At 34.9% G+C, this 15,603-nt stretch overlaps 1 protein-coding gene across 1 annotated transcript in view; it reads right to left on the reverse strand.

Annotated features, from left to right (window-relative positions):
* The window catches only part of LOC136037731 (ubiquitin carboxyl-terminal hydrolase 15-like), a gene marked incomplete at its 5' end in the record, with an annotated part of 88,687 nt that overhangs the window by 42,709 nt on the left and 30,375 nt on the right, over positions 1 to 15,603 (reverse strand). Inside the window, 4 exon segments of the mRNA XM_065720506.1 lie at positions 414 to 664; positions 3,200 to 3,420; positions 7,534 to 7,716; positions 10,814 to 10,972. Coding sequence (XP_065576578.1) covers positions 414 to 664; positions 3,200 to 3,420; positions 7,534 to 7,716; positions 10,814 to 10,972 — 814 coding nt within the window.

Here is a 15,603-nt window from a genome sequence, read left to right on the forward strand (position 1 = left end):
TGCTCATAAATACAAAAGAAATCTGATACATAAAGATAACTCGCTTATAGCTAATCTCTAGCAATACCTAAGGAACTGGTCAACAAGGGGCATATCAGACCCCAACTTTTAGGCAGCCCGGGACCAAAAATTTTGTCGTAGCCTACGTAAGAAAATCCAGTGACACAGAAACAGAACTCACTTAGCACACTGAAATATAGACCTTGCCATACATTAAAATAATAATAACTAAAAAAAAAAAATATCTGGTGATACAAAATAACTTAATTTTATAGCTAATCTCTAGCAATATCTAAGTGAATGGTTGACTTGGCGAATAACAGGCCGTAAATTTTTAGCACTCTAAGGCCATAAATTTTATCACAAACACACTCACACAATATGAAAATCTAGTGATACAGAAAAAAACTTACTTATATAGCTACTCTCAAGCAACACCATATCCTCCCAAAGTTTATCTTTTGGGTCTAGATTTTTGAAATACCTCTGCATTTTCTTAACAACTCCTTCATAAAGACGATTTACTGTGGCTTCGGATTTCTTAATTCCCATAATAAATGGCAGGCCAAATGGACTTAAGAGACCGTACGTTGACTTCTTCTCACGATTGTAGACACAGATTTTATAGTAGGATGGGTCATCTATTTTGCAGGGTAGCTGATACCTTAAAAAAACAGGATAGTTTTTTTTCCATTACCCTCTATGTTTTCATTTCTTTTCCTTTTCTTGGAGTATGATCCAGATTATTTTGGAAATATAACAAAACATTTAAAACTTGTTCAAGAACCTTTTTATGTGGAGCTAATTGTTATAACCCATTGTTGCCAATTTTGATCCCCCCCCCCAACAAAAAACTAACCAGTAAAGAAAAAAAAATTATGTTTAAACAAATTTTTGATGTTTTGTAAAGCTTTTTTTTCGGGGGGGGGGGGGGGGTAAGTTTGTCTATTGTCCTGTCATGATAAAATTAACTATTTTATTCATTTTTTTCATCTTGTTTAAAAATTGCAGGTAAAATTATGATAGGCAATTATTGATGAAATTAATAGTAATAAAATTACGAGAATGTGAATAAGAAATAACAGGAAATTCACTATTTATATCATATACCTGAAAGCACATCAAATTACAAAATTGAGAAGCGAAGTCCACGAACTCCATAAAAACAAGAGAAAAGTGACAAAGTTGATTGGAGCATCCGTACAAAATTACTTTGGGGGCAGTGATTCGTCAAGACAGCAATAAGAAATTGTATAAATTTAAAAAATAAATCACGCTTTCTTTTAGATTTAGAATGTCAGTGTGGAAGATCCCCCCCCCCGCCCTCTCTATTTAGAAAATGAGCTTGAAAGAAAAAACATCCAGACAAACCTTACTTGATATTCTCCAAAAATATAAGGAATCAGCTCGAATATTAAACCTGGAAACCTTTTTAAGTTTCGCTGACCTAATTCAACTGCTTATCTTAAATATATTAAAGCACGCTTGGCCCGAAATCAATCATGCACCCTGTATTAGGTAAATCATGAAGCGCACAATTTCTCAACCAGTACTATCCATAGCCCAAAAATTCACAAGATGATCTAAAGAGGTTACGCAGGAAACATGAGCTACTAAGGAAACGAGCCGTGAAAAATAGCTTGGTCTATATTGTGCCACATTCTTTTAGACATTATATTTATTTCAAAATACGAAGGGCAGTGAAAATGAAACATAATTGTTCGAATTGGTTAGTTGTAGACAGCCATTATATATTAATAAAAAAGGTGTAAAACAGCGTTACAAGAGGTTAAAGTCACATTTGGAGGTCGAGTAATAAAAATAAATCGAGTACAGACAACTCGGTATCTTGGAGTCATTGTTGATCAGAATTTCAGCTGGAAAGTTCATATCACTAGCCTAAGGCTTAAGTTAGGAAGGAACGTAGGTGTAATGCATCGTCTTAAATTTTTCCTTCCTTTTTATGCTTTAAAATCAATCTATTTTTCTCTTGTTCATTCGTGTATTAATTATTATTCCATTATTTATTTGAGTACGTTTCAGTCACATATTTATCCTATTGTGAAGTTACAAAATAAAGCAATGAGAATCCTTAAGATGTTATTTTATTTCCCCAGTTTGTCTTCCTGGTAAATCTCCAACTAAGAGTCTTTACAGTTATTTTAATATCATTCCGGTTAGACAAATTTTAGCTTTTCAATGTATACTTTTCCGTGTCCGTTCTCTAAAGGATCTGCAACCAGATTGTTTTAAATCATTTTTTCCAGGCCCTCCCTCAGTCCGACCATATAATACTCGTTGTCCTTTAAGTAAGCTTCCCGTGCCTTTCATTGTCTCCGAACGGTCTAGATTTTCGCCTAAAAATGTTATTACAAATTATTGGAAGTAGTTCCCGGCCCTTCAGTTATTGTATGAATATTGAGAATAATTTTAATAAATGTTTCTTGGCATTTATTTTTTGGTGTGAGATAGAGTGAGAAGTGTGATGACGTCCGTTTCTTCTGGGTTTGTTTGATTTTACTGTTTGTATTGTCACCCGGCTTTCAAGCCAGTCTCCCTGCCGGGGATGTTGTGTGAATAGTTTGAATATGTATAGTTAAAGAATAATAAAGAACTTGAACTTGAAAATAGGAAAAATGGGGAATTCAATTTTTACGGTCAAAATTTCCGTATGAAGTACTCCGGCATCCGTCATGCCGTACTTCGGTATCAAATTTTAAAAGAAGAAACATTGGTGAAAAACTAGCAAAAATTAAAATAAAAATATAAGGGAGCTTTTTTTCTTATTTCTGGGTTTTCGACTTTATTTGAGCTGGGTTTTAGATTATTTTAGATTTTATCTTTGTTTTAGCGTTGAAGACGCCTTGTTATATACAGGCGAAGTATCTGCGTGGTTTTAGTTTGTCTTTTCCTTCTACTAGCCGTAGTCCCGTTTGCTTCTTTATCTTGACATTTTTTTTTCTTTCTTTGTTTTTCGGAAATAACATATCAAAAAATCAGAAAATTTTAATGGTAAAAGATTAATTCGAAAAAAGTAAATATGAAAAAGTAAATGTTATGTTTTATATTACTATTATAATATACAATACATTATATATTTATATACTAAATTATTGTGTTTTTATTAAATTTATATGTTAGTGAATTATGTGCGAAACATATGAATATAATTATACAATTATATAATCTGTACACTTACACATAGATAGTATCCCTATCAGTCATTGAGAATATCGAATCTTCAGGGCCATAAACTTTTATAAACTTGGAATTACAAACTTCAGTCACAACGAGTTCATTCACAGGCACACCGTTCTGTTTGCTCACAACTTCGAGTAGATCTCGCACATTTCCTGCTTTGGGTACGGCGAACCGATGTCGTATGGGTCGCTGAGAAGGGCCTTCCTTGACCAAATGTACCTTGAAACATATATTTAAGTCATTGTCAACGTTGAAAAAAAATTGGGTATAGGGTAAATCCAAGATGATTTTAATGGCAGAAGAAAACTTCGATAAAACTAAATGTAGTTGATCTTTCAATCTCTTTTTTTTTTTACTTACTATATATGAAATATCTATAATCCATATATATCCAGATATTATATCTGGTCTCGAAAAACATTAGTATATACGTCTTGTGGTGATACCATATTTTTAATGTCTGTACTTTACGTTCTGTTTGCTCACAACGTTAGGCAGATCTTACAAAGTTCCTGCTTCAGGTACGGAGGACTAATATCGTAGGGGGTCATTGAGAAGGGCTTTCTTTGACTTGGCATACCTTTAGACATCTTTAAAAGTAGTTGTCAACATCTGGATGACAAAAATGTAAAAGAGAAAAAAGAGAACAAGAAAAACAGTCTAGGAATAGAATAGACCAAACACATCCTTGTTTTTAGAAAAATAAAATTTGATGAATGAAAGAACCATTTCCTATATTGTCACCCAGACATGGACTTGACTGAGGTCATACCCTTACATGATTTTATACATTTACTATATATCTCACATAGTCATATTGCTCATTATAGACCAAAATTTTCTTTTTTTAATTGGAAGAGAAAGAACCACTTCCAACGCTGGTGCCCATAACGAAAATGAATTTGAATGAGAGCATGCCCTTAGAGCGGTTTCATATTATTTTTTTTTAAATACACTTTATTTTTATTTCAAATTATTTATATAGTTGACTCTCGATAACTCGAACCTCGATAGCTCGAAATCCTCGATACCTCGAAATATTTTCAATCTCCTTGGAAAAACCTGTCTAAATCGAAAAAACCATGCATAACTCGAAATTCAGTAGATAATCCCTCACTTAATTTTCACTTTACCTCCACAAGTCGAAGTTTACCTCTGCATGGCAAGTTGCAATGTGTTAACTTTGATATGTGTTAATCTTGCTTAAATATCTTTGTATCAGACTCGGTTAATGTTCAGGTGTCTATTTTCTAGTAAACTAAATTTATTATTGATATTTGAAAGTCAAGTCTTGATATGTCATGTCAATAATACACTAATAAAGTTATTCTTAACTTTGAAGTGGCTTTAGGGAGTAAATTTAACGATTTTGTACCTCCGTAACTCGAATTTTCATTTTTCAATTTTCGAATTTTCAACTTACCTCTATAACTCGCTACCTTTACAGCCAAATTTTATGTAGAATGACCCTTTTAACTCGAACTATACATAAGCCGAACACGAAGAAAAATCGTGGTCCCGTAAATTTCGAGTTAGAGAGAGAGTCGACTATATTTAGAAAACTTACTTCTGTTCTCCCTAAAAGGAAGAAGAAAAAGGAAAAGAACGAAAAAGGAAAAGAGAGAAAGGAAGGAGGAGGGAGAGAGAGAGAGAGAGGGGGGGAGGGGGAAAGATAATATACAAGAGTGAAATTTTCAGCCTGATTAAATGTTATTATAAACTACTGTTTGGTTCTTAAAAAACGTAAATAAAATCGACAAAAATGAAAAGAAAGATTTTCTTTTACAAATCTTTGTGTTTCCAAGATTGACAAACTAGATCAGAAAACTTTAGTTAAGTACGCAAAGAACGAAATGCAAAATTTGTTATCCCAAAACGGAGGAGTAAGGTCCAACCTGAAGTTTCACTAGTCAAAAAATCTTGGGGAAGTAGCCAATCAAATGCATCGACTAGCTGGCGACTTTTCCCTAACCGGGAGATAAATATTGGGAAAGCCAAAAAAAGAACTATTAGATTTAGTTAAAACTACCCTAAAATTGCAGTTAAAACTGGGAAATTTTAAAACAGTTTTTTTTTTCAGCAGACCGATCTTATTGATGCAACGTCTTCCCCCCCCCCCCCCCGATCATATGCAACACCTCTCAATATACAGGAACAAAAACGGTTTACCATCATTATCTTAAAATAACGATATTTGAGTGGTTCAGATGCAAAATATATTAAAACGATAAAATACACAGGTAAAAGGATACGAAAAGGATGTTGTTTCTTTGAATTATTGTGTTAAGTCTAGAAAAATGTTCTGGAGTTCAGTGTTTTTGGAGGCGGGATCCGACTCATAAAGATCATTTTAGGCCAGAATATCGAAAATATTACAAAACTTAAATTTGTGTTTACAAAATCATGCTTAAAGAATTCGCAAGACAATCTATAAATATATAATCATCGAAACTACAAAAGTCGTAATGTTCAGGACCGTAATCAATGTAAAGATGAATGGAAATGTAGGTTGAATTACTTGAAGACTTATTGTAAAGTTTATAAGTCAATTGTATCCCCGCAGTTCTTTATAGATTCCATTTTTGGTCAGTGCTCTAGATCTAAAGACCTGAAACTATTTTAGACACTAAATCGCTATTTTAAGCCATCTCTATGTGTCATTTCACTACGGAGACAACATAAAACGGAAGACCATTCACTGTACCTTACGCGTAGATACACAATATAGAATACTTTCATACATTATTATTAGCTTAATAGAGAAGAGGAGACCCCTTAGCAGAGACCCCTAATTGTCAGATATGTACCCCAGATTGTGTATATGCAATGAAATTTCCATATGCTGAATTTGCTGTTCTTTTCCTTGTTTGCTAAGAAATTAATTTAATATAATGATATAATAATTTATTCCTCACGCCTCTCAATGCAAAATTTCCACATAACTGACACCTTATTAAAAGAAAAGTGTCATGGCAGGGCGAAGAGCAGATCGACTGCGGCACGATTGCTATTTAAAGTCGTCCTAGGTTGAAAGTCTCGAGATATGGTATATTAATATTTAGGCTATTGGAGAATGCTTCCAGTGATTTCATCTTTTGGACTGGGAATGGAGTTTGTTCCAGACCCTGATGACCCGGGTTATGAACAAATGATGGTAAGAATTATATCTTGCAATCTTCATCTTCACAGGCTCCAATTGCAAACTGTGCGATCTTGTGTTGCTTTGGGTAGTTATTTGAACAAGCTTGTCTTTTACGTTCCCAAAAAGAAAAGAGTTGCATATGGAAAATACATTATTAATGATGAAGAGGAAAAATATAGCCCATCATACATATCACCCCCGATAAATCTAAATCACCTAAACTTCCTCAATGCATTGCTTTCTCAATACTGATGTAATTAGAGTCTAGTAATATAAAATCTTATTTATTATTTTCTTAGAGTTTCCTATTTCCCAGTTTCCAGAAATTTCCTTTCTCGTAATAATAAACGATAAAGCTTACATGAGCACCTCTTTTAGCTGCTGGGAATGATTAATGCCGAAAAAAAACCATGCGGTGGGATTCGAAAAATTATTAGCTGCCCTTGGAATAAAACCTGAAGACTTTAATTTTTCCTTCATTATAGCCCTAGAAAGTGAGATCGAACCACCATTTATTGTAAGTTCTCGTAGCATAGGTGCCGATCTACTGATACTCTACCCCGGGCATGAAGTGTATGCGTGATTGTGGGCAATCAGCCCATGCTCTCTGTGGCTTTTCCTAGGTTCCACTAGGAGTCTATTTGAAGCTGGGTGGCTTGTCCTGTGAGGATACGCCACTAATCCTTGCCCTAAACCCAACACCGGGACTCACCATCACACAAACAGGACTCGCCAGCTAGTCGATACAAATGATTGGCCACTTCGCGAATGCTTTTCGACTAGTGAAGCTTCACGGTGGACCTTTTACCTCTGTTTTGGGATAACAGTGTAGGAATTCGTTCGTTGCGTAATTAACTAAGATTGTCTGATCTAGTTTGTCCATAGCCATCATCGATACTCGAACCAGCGACACTTCCCTGGTGTTGCAGGGATATGCCACTAACCCACGTCCCAAACCAAGCAATAGCTACGAATGAGACACGAACCAGCGACCCTTCGTCCATGATTTTTGGCCAACCTATTAACCACATGGCTGTTATGCGGTTAAGACAAGGGCGTACTCTGGAAAATCGCTCAAGTTCTTACCCAACCCCACATAGAAAACTGGCTACAAAATACGTGCCAACTACCACACATATGCTTGATATTCCTACAGCCCTGCCAATATCAGTATTGTCTTATAATCTTACCTCAACCGTCTTTTCCTTTTTGGCAGGCAACGGTAAAGAAAGGGTGCAAAACGGATCAAAGGTGACGGAAACTTTGCTACATTTAGGACAGATGACAGTCGATTTAAGCAGCCCATGAAACAGATCAACAATTATTGAGTCGTTTCTTTTCCGGTAGTTTTCCCATGCTTCTTGGGCCACAATCTAAAATAAAGGATCATTAATGGCGTTTTAATAGGTATAAAATGTACAGATTTTTATTTCTTTTTCTTTCTTTTTTCTATCACTTCAGACTTGTTTGTTTTCGACATTTTTAAATATATACTTTGTCATAAACGTACAGTAAATGCAAATTTATATTGAATAAATATACATAAAAAGTTGATTAAATTAAATAAATCCATTAAGTTAAATGAGCATAAATTAATAAATTCAAACTCATTTTACAAGTTGACCAACTTGGCTGTAAAAGACAAATGCACCATCAAAGGAATACTACACTATCTTAAGGTGTTCGGTGCCACTTGTTTTTAGACTATTTTAGCTGATTTGTCAACGTTTCTTTTTTTTAGCTTGGCACCAGCTACTACAAAAAATGTGCTACTCCATATAATTATTTTTCAATTGAAAGATAATTCCGTTTTCCTTAACTTTTTATGATATAAATAGTTGCCAACGAAGCGATTGAGCGAAAGGGTGTGACAAGAATATGTGATGCAAAGAAATAACTCGCCGAAGACTGAATATCATAATGCCAGAGCGATAATTCCAAATCCTTAAGTTGACTATGGGTTTAATATATGAAGAAACAAAAGTAAAGTTTTTGTTTGAGAAAGATGTTGAAGTCGTCCAGGACGATGAAAGAAAATACCAAGAATGCTTAGGGCTTTATTTTGCAATATCTGGATGGGTTTAAGATAGTTAGGAAATGTATTAAGGTAAATATTTCTATTAACTGAAAAAGGAAGACATACTTTAATCGATATAAACATCCTAAATTTGGGATAATTTTATGCAGAGAATGTCAGAATGACCACAGAAAGATAAAAGCTCATCAAGAATAATCCCCAAATATATATATATATGTCTTAACCATTCTAATTCTACACCCAAAAACAACTAACTCATCAATCCCAACTTTAGCAACTTCTTCCTTAGATCTTCCAAAAACCATAAATTCTGTCTTAGACAAATTTGGGACTAAACGATTACAAGAAAACCACTGGATAACTGAATTCACTTCAGACGCCAAATTCTCAATCAATAATTAAGGGGTTTAGCTTTAACAAATACTACTGTATCATCTGCAAACACAACTGCTAGGCTATCCTTATAGGATAAATAAATAGGGAGATCACTTATATATATCAAAAATAGTGACGGTCCACGTAAGACCCCCGGGCGCTCCAATATCATCCAGGGAGTTAGGCTGAGACATATGGCCTTGGACTTCTACTTGGAATCCGCGATTTCGTGAATATGACTTTGTTAGACCCAATGTTCTTCCACAAATTCCAGAGTAATTCAATTTTTCAAACAAAATGGCATAACCTAGAGTATCAAATGCTCAAATGCACATGCTTTGACAAAGGAGAAAGTATTGCAATGAAAGTATTGCAATAGGTCGGAAATTATTAACACTAGTTTTATCACCTTTTTTATACCGTGGGTCAACTAGGGTATTTGTCTATTTAGTAGGGAATAGCCCAGAAGATAAACCCAAATTTAAAATAGAAACAAGAGGTATATGAAGTACAGATATATAAGGTGTTTCAAAAGATTAGTTGAAAGTCCATTCAAACTTAATGAATCGGCCCGCTTTAAATTTATTAAATTTTATTGGAGTTCATCAAAACTAAATGGGGCCAAAAAAATACTTGTATCCTCTGATTTAGGAAAGTACTCTTTATATGAATAAGCTGAAGTCGATCCAAGACGACGAGTACTAGCAAAATGAGCACTGAAGGATTCTGCAATAGCTTCATGTCCCTTTAACTCAAAACCATTTTTATCTATTAACAATTCTGGGTAAAAATTATTGCAATTGCTTCCAATCTTTTGTTTAATTAGATCACAAGTTTTTGGTGAATCCGCATTCCTAAAAGAATGTTTAAATATATTTCTTCACTTATTCTAAGAGTTTTCACCAACAAATTTTTGAAATCTTTAAATTGTAGGATGTTATCATTTGACAAATATTCCATTATTATCTTATATAGATGGCTCTTTTCATTAACTGATCTCAGGAGTGACTCATTAATCCATGTTTTCTTGGTAAAATTTTATGATGCGCTTTTTCATAAGGACAATGATGATATAATTGTTCATTTCAAACTATAAAAAATATACAGTGGTATATTTTATATATACCACTATATACACTATACATAGTGGTATATATTTTATTTCTCGCTCTTCTACAGCTTCACTCCAGTCTACGTCACAAAGGGCTACTTTTGAGTTATATATATTTTCAACAGAATTTTTTTTCTTATAATAATTTCTATAATCAGAGTCTTTTGAATCTTATAATCTGACATAATTATACTATGGTCTTGATGGTTCATCCATAATCACAGACGTAGCCTCACATGTATAAGGCGAAAGAATATTGTCAATAAGCGAAGTATATGAAACGGCTACACGTGACGCGATAAAAACAAACCGGGTATAAATTACAAGGAAGAGAACATTCCAAAAACCGTAATGCATAATTATCAATCCCATGATGGTCTGAAGGTAAGCACCTCATAGGGTCTGTGCGAATTTGAGCACAGACGAGTAGTTTGAACTCAGCTCCTGCAAAGTAGAAACATATTGCAAAACAAATAAACAAATAAACGCAACCCATCAGAATAGCACAATTGAGTTTTAGCATCTGGAAAAAGAAAATTGTGGAATTGTTTGAAAACCGCTCCTGCAAAGCACTAAAATATTGCAAAATAAATAAAATACGACCCACGCAAAAAGCACAAATGAGTCTTTGGGTATCTAAAAACAAAAAACGATATAACAATCGATATAACATATAAACGGTACAACAAACGTAAATATATAACAACAACGAACGATATCAAAGAAATCACAAATGAGTCTTTGGGTATCTAAAGACAAAAAACGACATAACATAAACGGTACAACAAACGTAAATATATAAAAATAACAAACGATATAACGATACAAACAAAAGCACAAATGAGTTTTTGGGTATCTAAAAATAAAGAAAGATATATTGGTTGACTACAGCTGCTACAGGTATAAGAATGTTGCAAAAGGAATTAATATTAATAAAAAAACAAACCTCGTCATCTCTGTCATCACTGTCCTTAAGTTCGATATAAGGCTTCTCCTTGATTCTGTTCAAGTCTTCGTGGAGTCCATCAAGAAGAAAGGTGAGTAGTTCTTGAGAGTCGTGTTGGAGGTAATTAGAAAACTGAGGAGCAAAACGACCCACTTGTATCTAAAATTAAGGATGTTCAACTATTGAGTCAGACACTTAAAGATATTTCGAAGGGGGACAGGGACGGTTGATTTTTATTTCTGTATAGACAAATACAGGGTTGCCCATCAGGGGAGGGGGAGAGGGTAAAGTGAATATAATATGACTATTTGAGGAATGTATATAGTCATATAATTGTCTAAATTATTTGAAATAGTTGAAGGGGAATCAATGGATTGATAGAAAATATATTTAGTATAACCAATATTTGATGTGAGAGAAAGAAAAATATAATACAAAAGTAGATTAAATCAATTCACCAAATCAGTCAAAATTATAAATAAGTAAAATATAAGACAAAATCATCAAATAAAAATTCAATCAAATAAATTATAATAAAAATGTTTTTGCCTTCTTTATCCAGCTTGGGAAAATTTATACCTGAAAACAACGATATTCTGAGATTACTTTTTTTTGTTGTTTACAAATTAAGAAGTTTCATAGTTGTAAAACATTTTCGTCAGTGTTGCAACGTTAAAACAAATAAGCAAACCTGATTTGCTTTCAACACTATTTGTTCTTAAAACTCAAACATTAAAAATCTGTTCATCCCCAAATACAACTGCACCTTCGAATGAAAGGACCATGAACTTAAGCTGTTAGGTGCCATATGATTTTAGCTGATTTTTTGCTGATTTTCGACTCATATTTCTTTTTTAAATGTGGCAACAGTTGCTACCGAAACCAAGGGTTTTGGTTGTTCTTGGTATCACGAGCAAATTTTTAGATCATTAATGAGATATTGGAGCCGATTTAATATACCACAAAATCGGCATATTCAATATATCATAGAATTAACGCTCAAAGCAATGTGACCAGAACGAGTGAGATTACAACGGGGCTCACAGTATTGACTGTGCCATGCATAAAAAGAAACAATATAACATTTAGCATCCAAGCGGTTCAACACACAAAAATTTACTTCCGGTCTAAATTCAAATTCAAACACTTTTTATCTAAAAAAAAAACCTCACAAAATCGTCAACCGGCCCAAAATTTTTTTCGTCATAATACTACAATTCACAGAGAAAAAAGACAAGTCTTGTTTAGCAAAGATAGATCGCCTAGATATTTCCACAGCTCTGGTTATTCTACTACCAATTTGTTCACTAACAAACTGGCCATAAAATAGTAGCTTGATGTCAAGGCCGTGTCCGGTCTAGGGAGCTAGCCCCCCCCCCAAAAAAAGTGTCCGACTCGTAAAAATGAAACAAAAATGAATATAAGCAAATTTTTGAAGCGTTTTTAGTTTTTTTCAGTCCCCCCCCAAAAAAAAATCCTTTTGTAAACCCTCCCCCCGAAAAAAATCCTGGATACGAGCCTGCTTGCTGTATACCGCAGTTATTCTGAAGGTTACCCGAAAATGTCACCTTGGAACTATGTCTTTTTTTGCTTCATTTATCCATATTTGTTACACTGATGTTAACCGTATAACATATGTTTACCATATGTTATATTTTGCTTTCTACATCCGTATATGTTATATTTTTGTTTGTATTGTTTAAAAGCTTCTGTGAATCACCTCATTCCTCATATGGCTATATGACTGGTGATTATCAGAACGTAAAAGGCATCGTTACCGTGAACTTCAAATACTACCTTTTGAGAAAATTTGTAAAATTCATAGTGCTTTGTTTATGTACAACCTATCATCACGAATTATTACCTCTTTTCTTTGCTTTTCACATGTGTATCATAGCTTCATGGTTATGGAATTTCAAGTTCTCAGCTGAAGCTTAGACTGTTGGTTATAACTACCAGATAACGATTTATTATTAGACGTGTTGGTTGTTGAGTTTGTGAAGAAATGCCCAATGAATTGAGATTGTGTTATGTTCAACCAGAACTCGGTCAAATTTAAAAATTACATTGTCTTGAGGTTTATGAAATCGGCGTGTTGTTCTCACCCATGTAATTTGTTAATTTGTGTTTGCTGCTGTTTTTTGTTGTTGTTTTTTTTGGATGGGGGGGGGGGTATTTGTGTTTGTGCAGAAATTTTTGTTTGTGTGTGCGTGTGTGTAGTTTGGGTGTATGAGGCCGAGTTTGTCAGTGCCCAGGTGTATTCCCCCTCGAAAATCGTCTCCCTCCCCTTTGCGATTCCCCTATGCAAATTTGAGAAACCACAGAAAAAGCATGAAAAATAAAAAATAATAATAATGCTAAGGAACTTTGGAATATTCTACCTTTATTCCAAAGTTTAGGCAGAATCCCGCAGCACCCTTATTCAGACTTAGTATAAATGAAGGAAGAGATGAATTTACCTACCCCCCCCCCTCCATACCACTTCCTATATATCTGAAGGTTCATAAAGATCTAGACAATTTGGCTACTATTCGCCCCTCCCCACCTGCACATTGATCCCCCACCTCTCCTTTGAAATAGAATGTGTAGAATTATACTCTTTTTCTTCAGTCTTTTCATTTCTCTGAATTTACTTTGGCTGCAAGAAAGAAGTTTTTAATGAAAAGTAAAGAACCATATTAAACTTAAGACGAGCAAAAATGAAGTCATATAACAATTCAAACTTAAAACAAACAGAAAAAATGAATAACTTTCTCCCAAGTCGACATTCAAGGTCCACTTGGCCCCAAATACTCACCAACTCGGTCCACCAATCTATTCTTGAGGTAATCCAGATACCCTATTTCGATAGCCTGGATACACGTGAATTCTTTTCGTCTACATCGCTACTACACCGGAAATATATTCCAGTCCAACAGAGGCTCACACAGCCAAAAATTTAAACAGATGAGCCTGCATTTTTATACGTCCCCCCCCCCCAGTCAGGATCCAAGGTCGACTCCCCCCATACATCCGCTGCGCGTTTTGTCTTTGTCCCAGGACCCGATATGACGTTTTGATTACCTGGCAACAAAGTGTCTTTTAATTTATCTCGCTTCCTAACAGTATATAAATTATAGGTTCCATAAGATATTATAGTCCAAAAATGATACAAGCGGCTCGGGGCTACATAATCTTTAAGTCCCCTCCCCCACTTCGCTAAGTTAGAATCTGAACTTGGCCCCTAAAGCCCCAGAATAGTCTCAATTTGATGCCCCAAGGCATTTCCGAGACGATACAGATACGCCTTTTTGATAAACTGGCAGTACATAGCGCATTTTGATCTGCCTCCCTATTTAGACGTGAATGCATGTACAAGCTTTAATTAACATATGGGCTTATAGTGCAAAAACGTTTAGGTGGATGAGATACATAACAATTTAGTCACTCTTTCCAACATACAATTTCAAGTCCTCTCACCCCCCCCCCTCCAACATTATCTAAGTTTTAGCTGCAACCGCAGCCCGTTCTCGAGACATTACAGATATGCTGTTTTAATAGCCTGAATACGCACACTGTTTTTTAGAATTACCTCTCCCCCTCCCCTGTGATGAAACTTGAGCTCCATTTAACCCTCTAAAAGTTTCAGCTCGGTTTCCCACCCCGTTCTTGAGATGTGGCGTATGCCCTATTCTGTTAACCAGGGCCCATATAGTGCCGTTTACATTATTACTTCTTCGTGGATTGATTTTTATCCCACAAGGACTTACAGGACATAAACTTTTAGATAGATTTGAGACAAAGTATGTTTAGCCATTCTCTGTCTCCTCACTTCAGCTAGAATTAGAGGCCCACATGCCCCTTCCTCCAAAAGATCCTGGAAATTTCAACTTGATCTCTAAGTCGTTTCAAAGATGTTAGAGATAAGCTATTTTGATAAACTAGCAACATCCAGTTTGTTTTTTTTTCTCGCTACATAACTGTGGTTAGATTTAAGTCCGATAATCTAAAGTGGAAAAACAAAAATAATCTATTTAAAGAGAAACGAGACATGTTTAGGTACTTATCGGTTACATAATAAACACTCGATAATTTGTGACGCGCTCATAAGACAGAGATTAGTCAAGCAACTTCATTAACAAGACAATTCCTTCGGCTTGCTAGGCAAACAAGGGTTTTTCACTCCGTGAACAATATTTATGAAGTTTTTTTTGGTTGAGGGGCAAAAAAGGTACCTAGGTTAGGCTACGTACTTAATATACTACGCTGTGAGGCCCTCCTTAAATAATTCTTTGGGGTAGTTTTTCATTTTTTTACTGAAGTATTATATTTTCATCATAATTTGTTTTTGTTTTATTTCATTACCACTAACCAAACTTCACTTTTCAAGTGTTTATCATATAGCCGATAAGTACTATGTTTAGCCTCTCCCTACAGTACAAAACTTAGAGTCCCCTTAATCCTCCCTTCCTTGTCGATGACTGCCAAAAAGTTTCAACTATATCCCCCCTCCCTCAACACTCCCTAAAAATTTCAACTTGATAACCCAAGTAATACCCAGGATATTGCAGATACGCCATTTTGACAACCCGGCAACAACACGTCTTTCGATCCACCTCGCAGCGTAACCGTCAAAAGACCGTAAGTCCCGTAGGAATTAACAGTACAAAAACTTTTTGGTGGATTGGACATAAAAGTAATTTAGCCCTTCCCCCTTCCTCAACATAAAGTTTTAAGTCCACTTGCTCCACAGTCCTCCTTCACTTCAACACGATCCTTGTCTTTTGAATGACTCGGGACCGCGTGTTGTT

The sequence above is a fragment of the Artemia franciscana genome, chromosome 17 (genome assembly GCF_032884065.1).
Source record: "Artemia franciscana chromosome 17, ASM3288406v1, whole genome shotgun sequence".
Taxonomy (NCBI): domain Eukaryota; kingdom Metazoa; phylum Arthropoda; class Branchiopoda; order Anostraca; family Artemiidae; genus Artemia; species Artemia franciscana.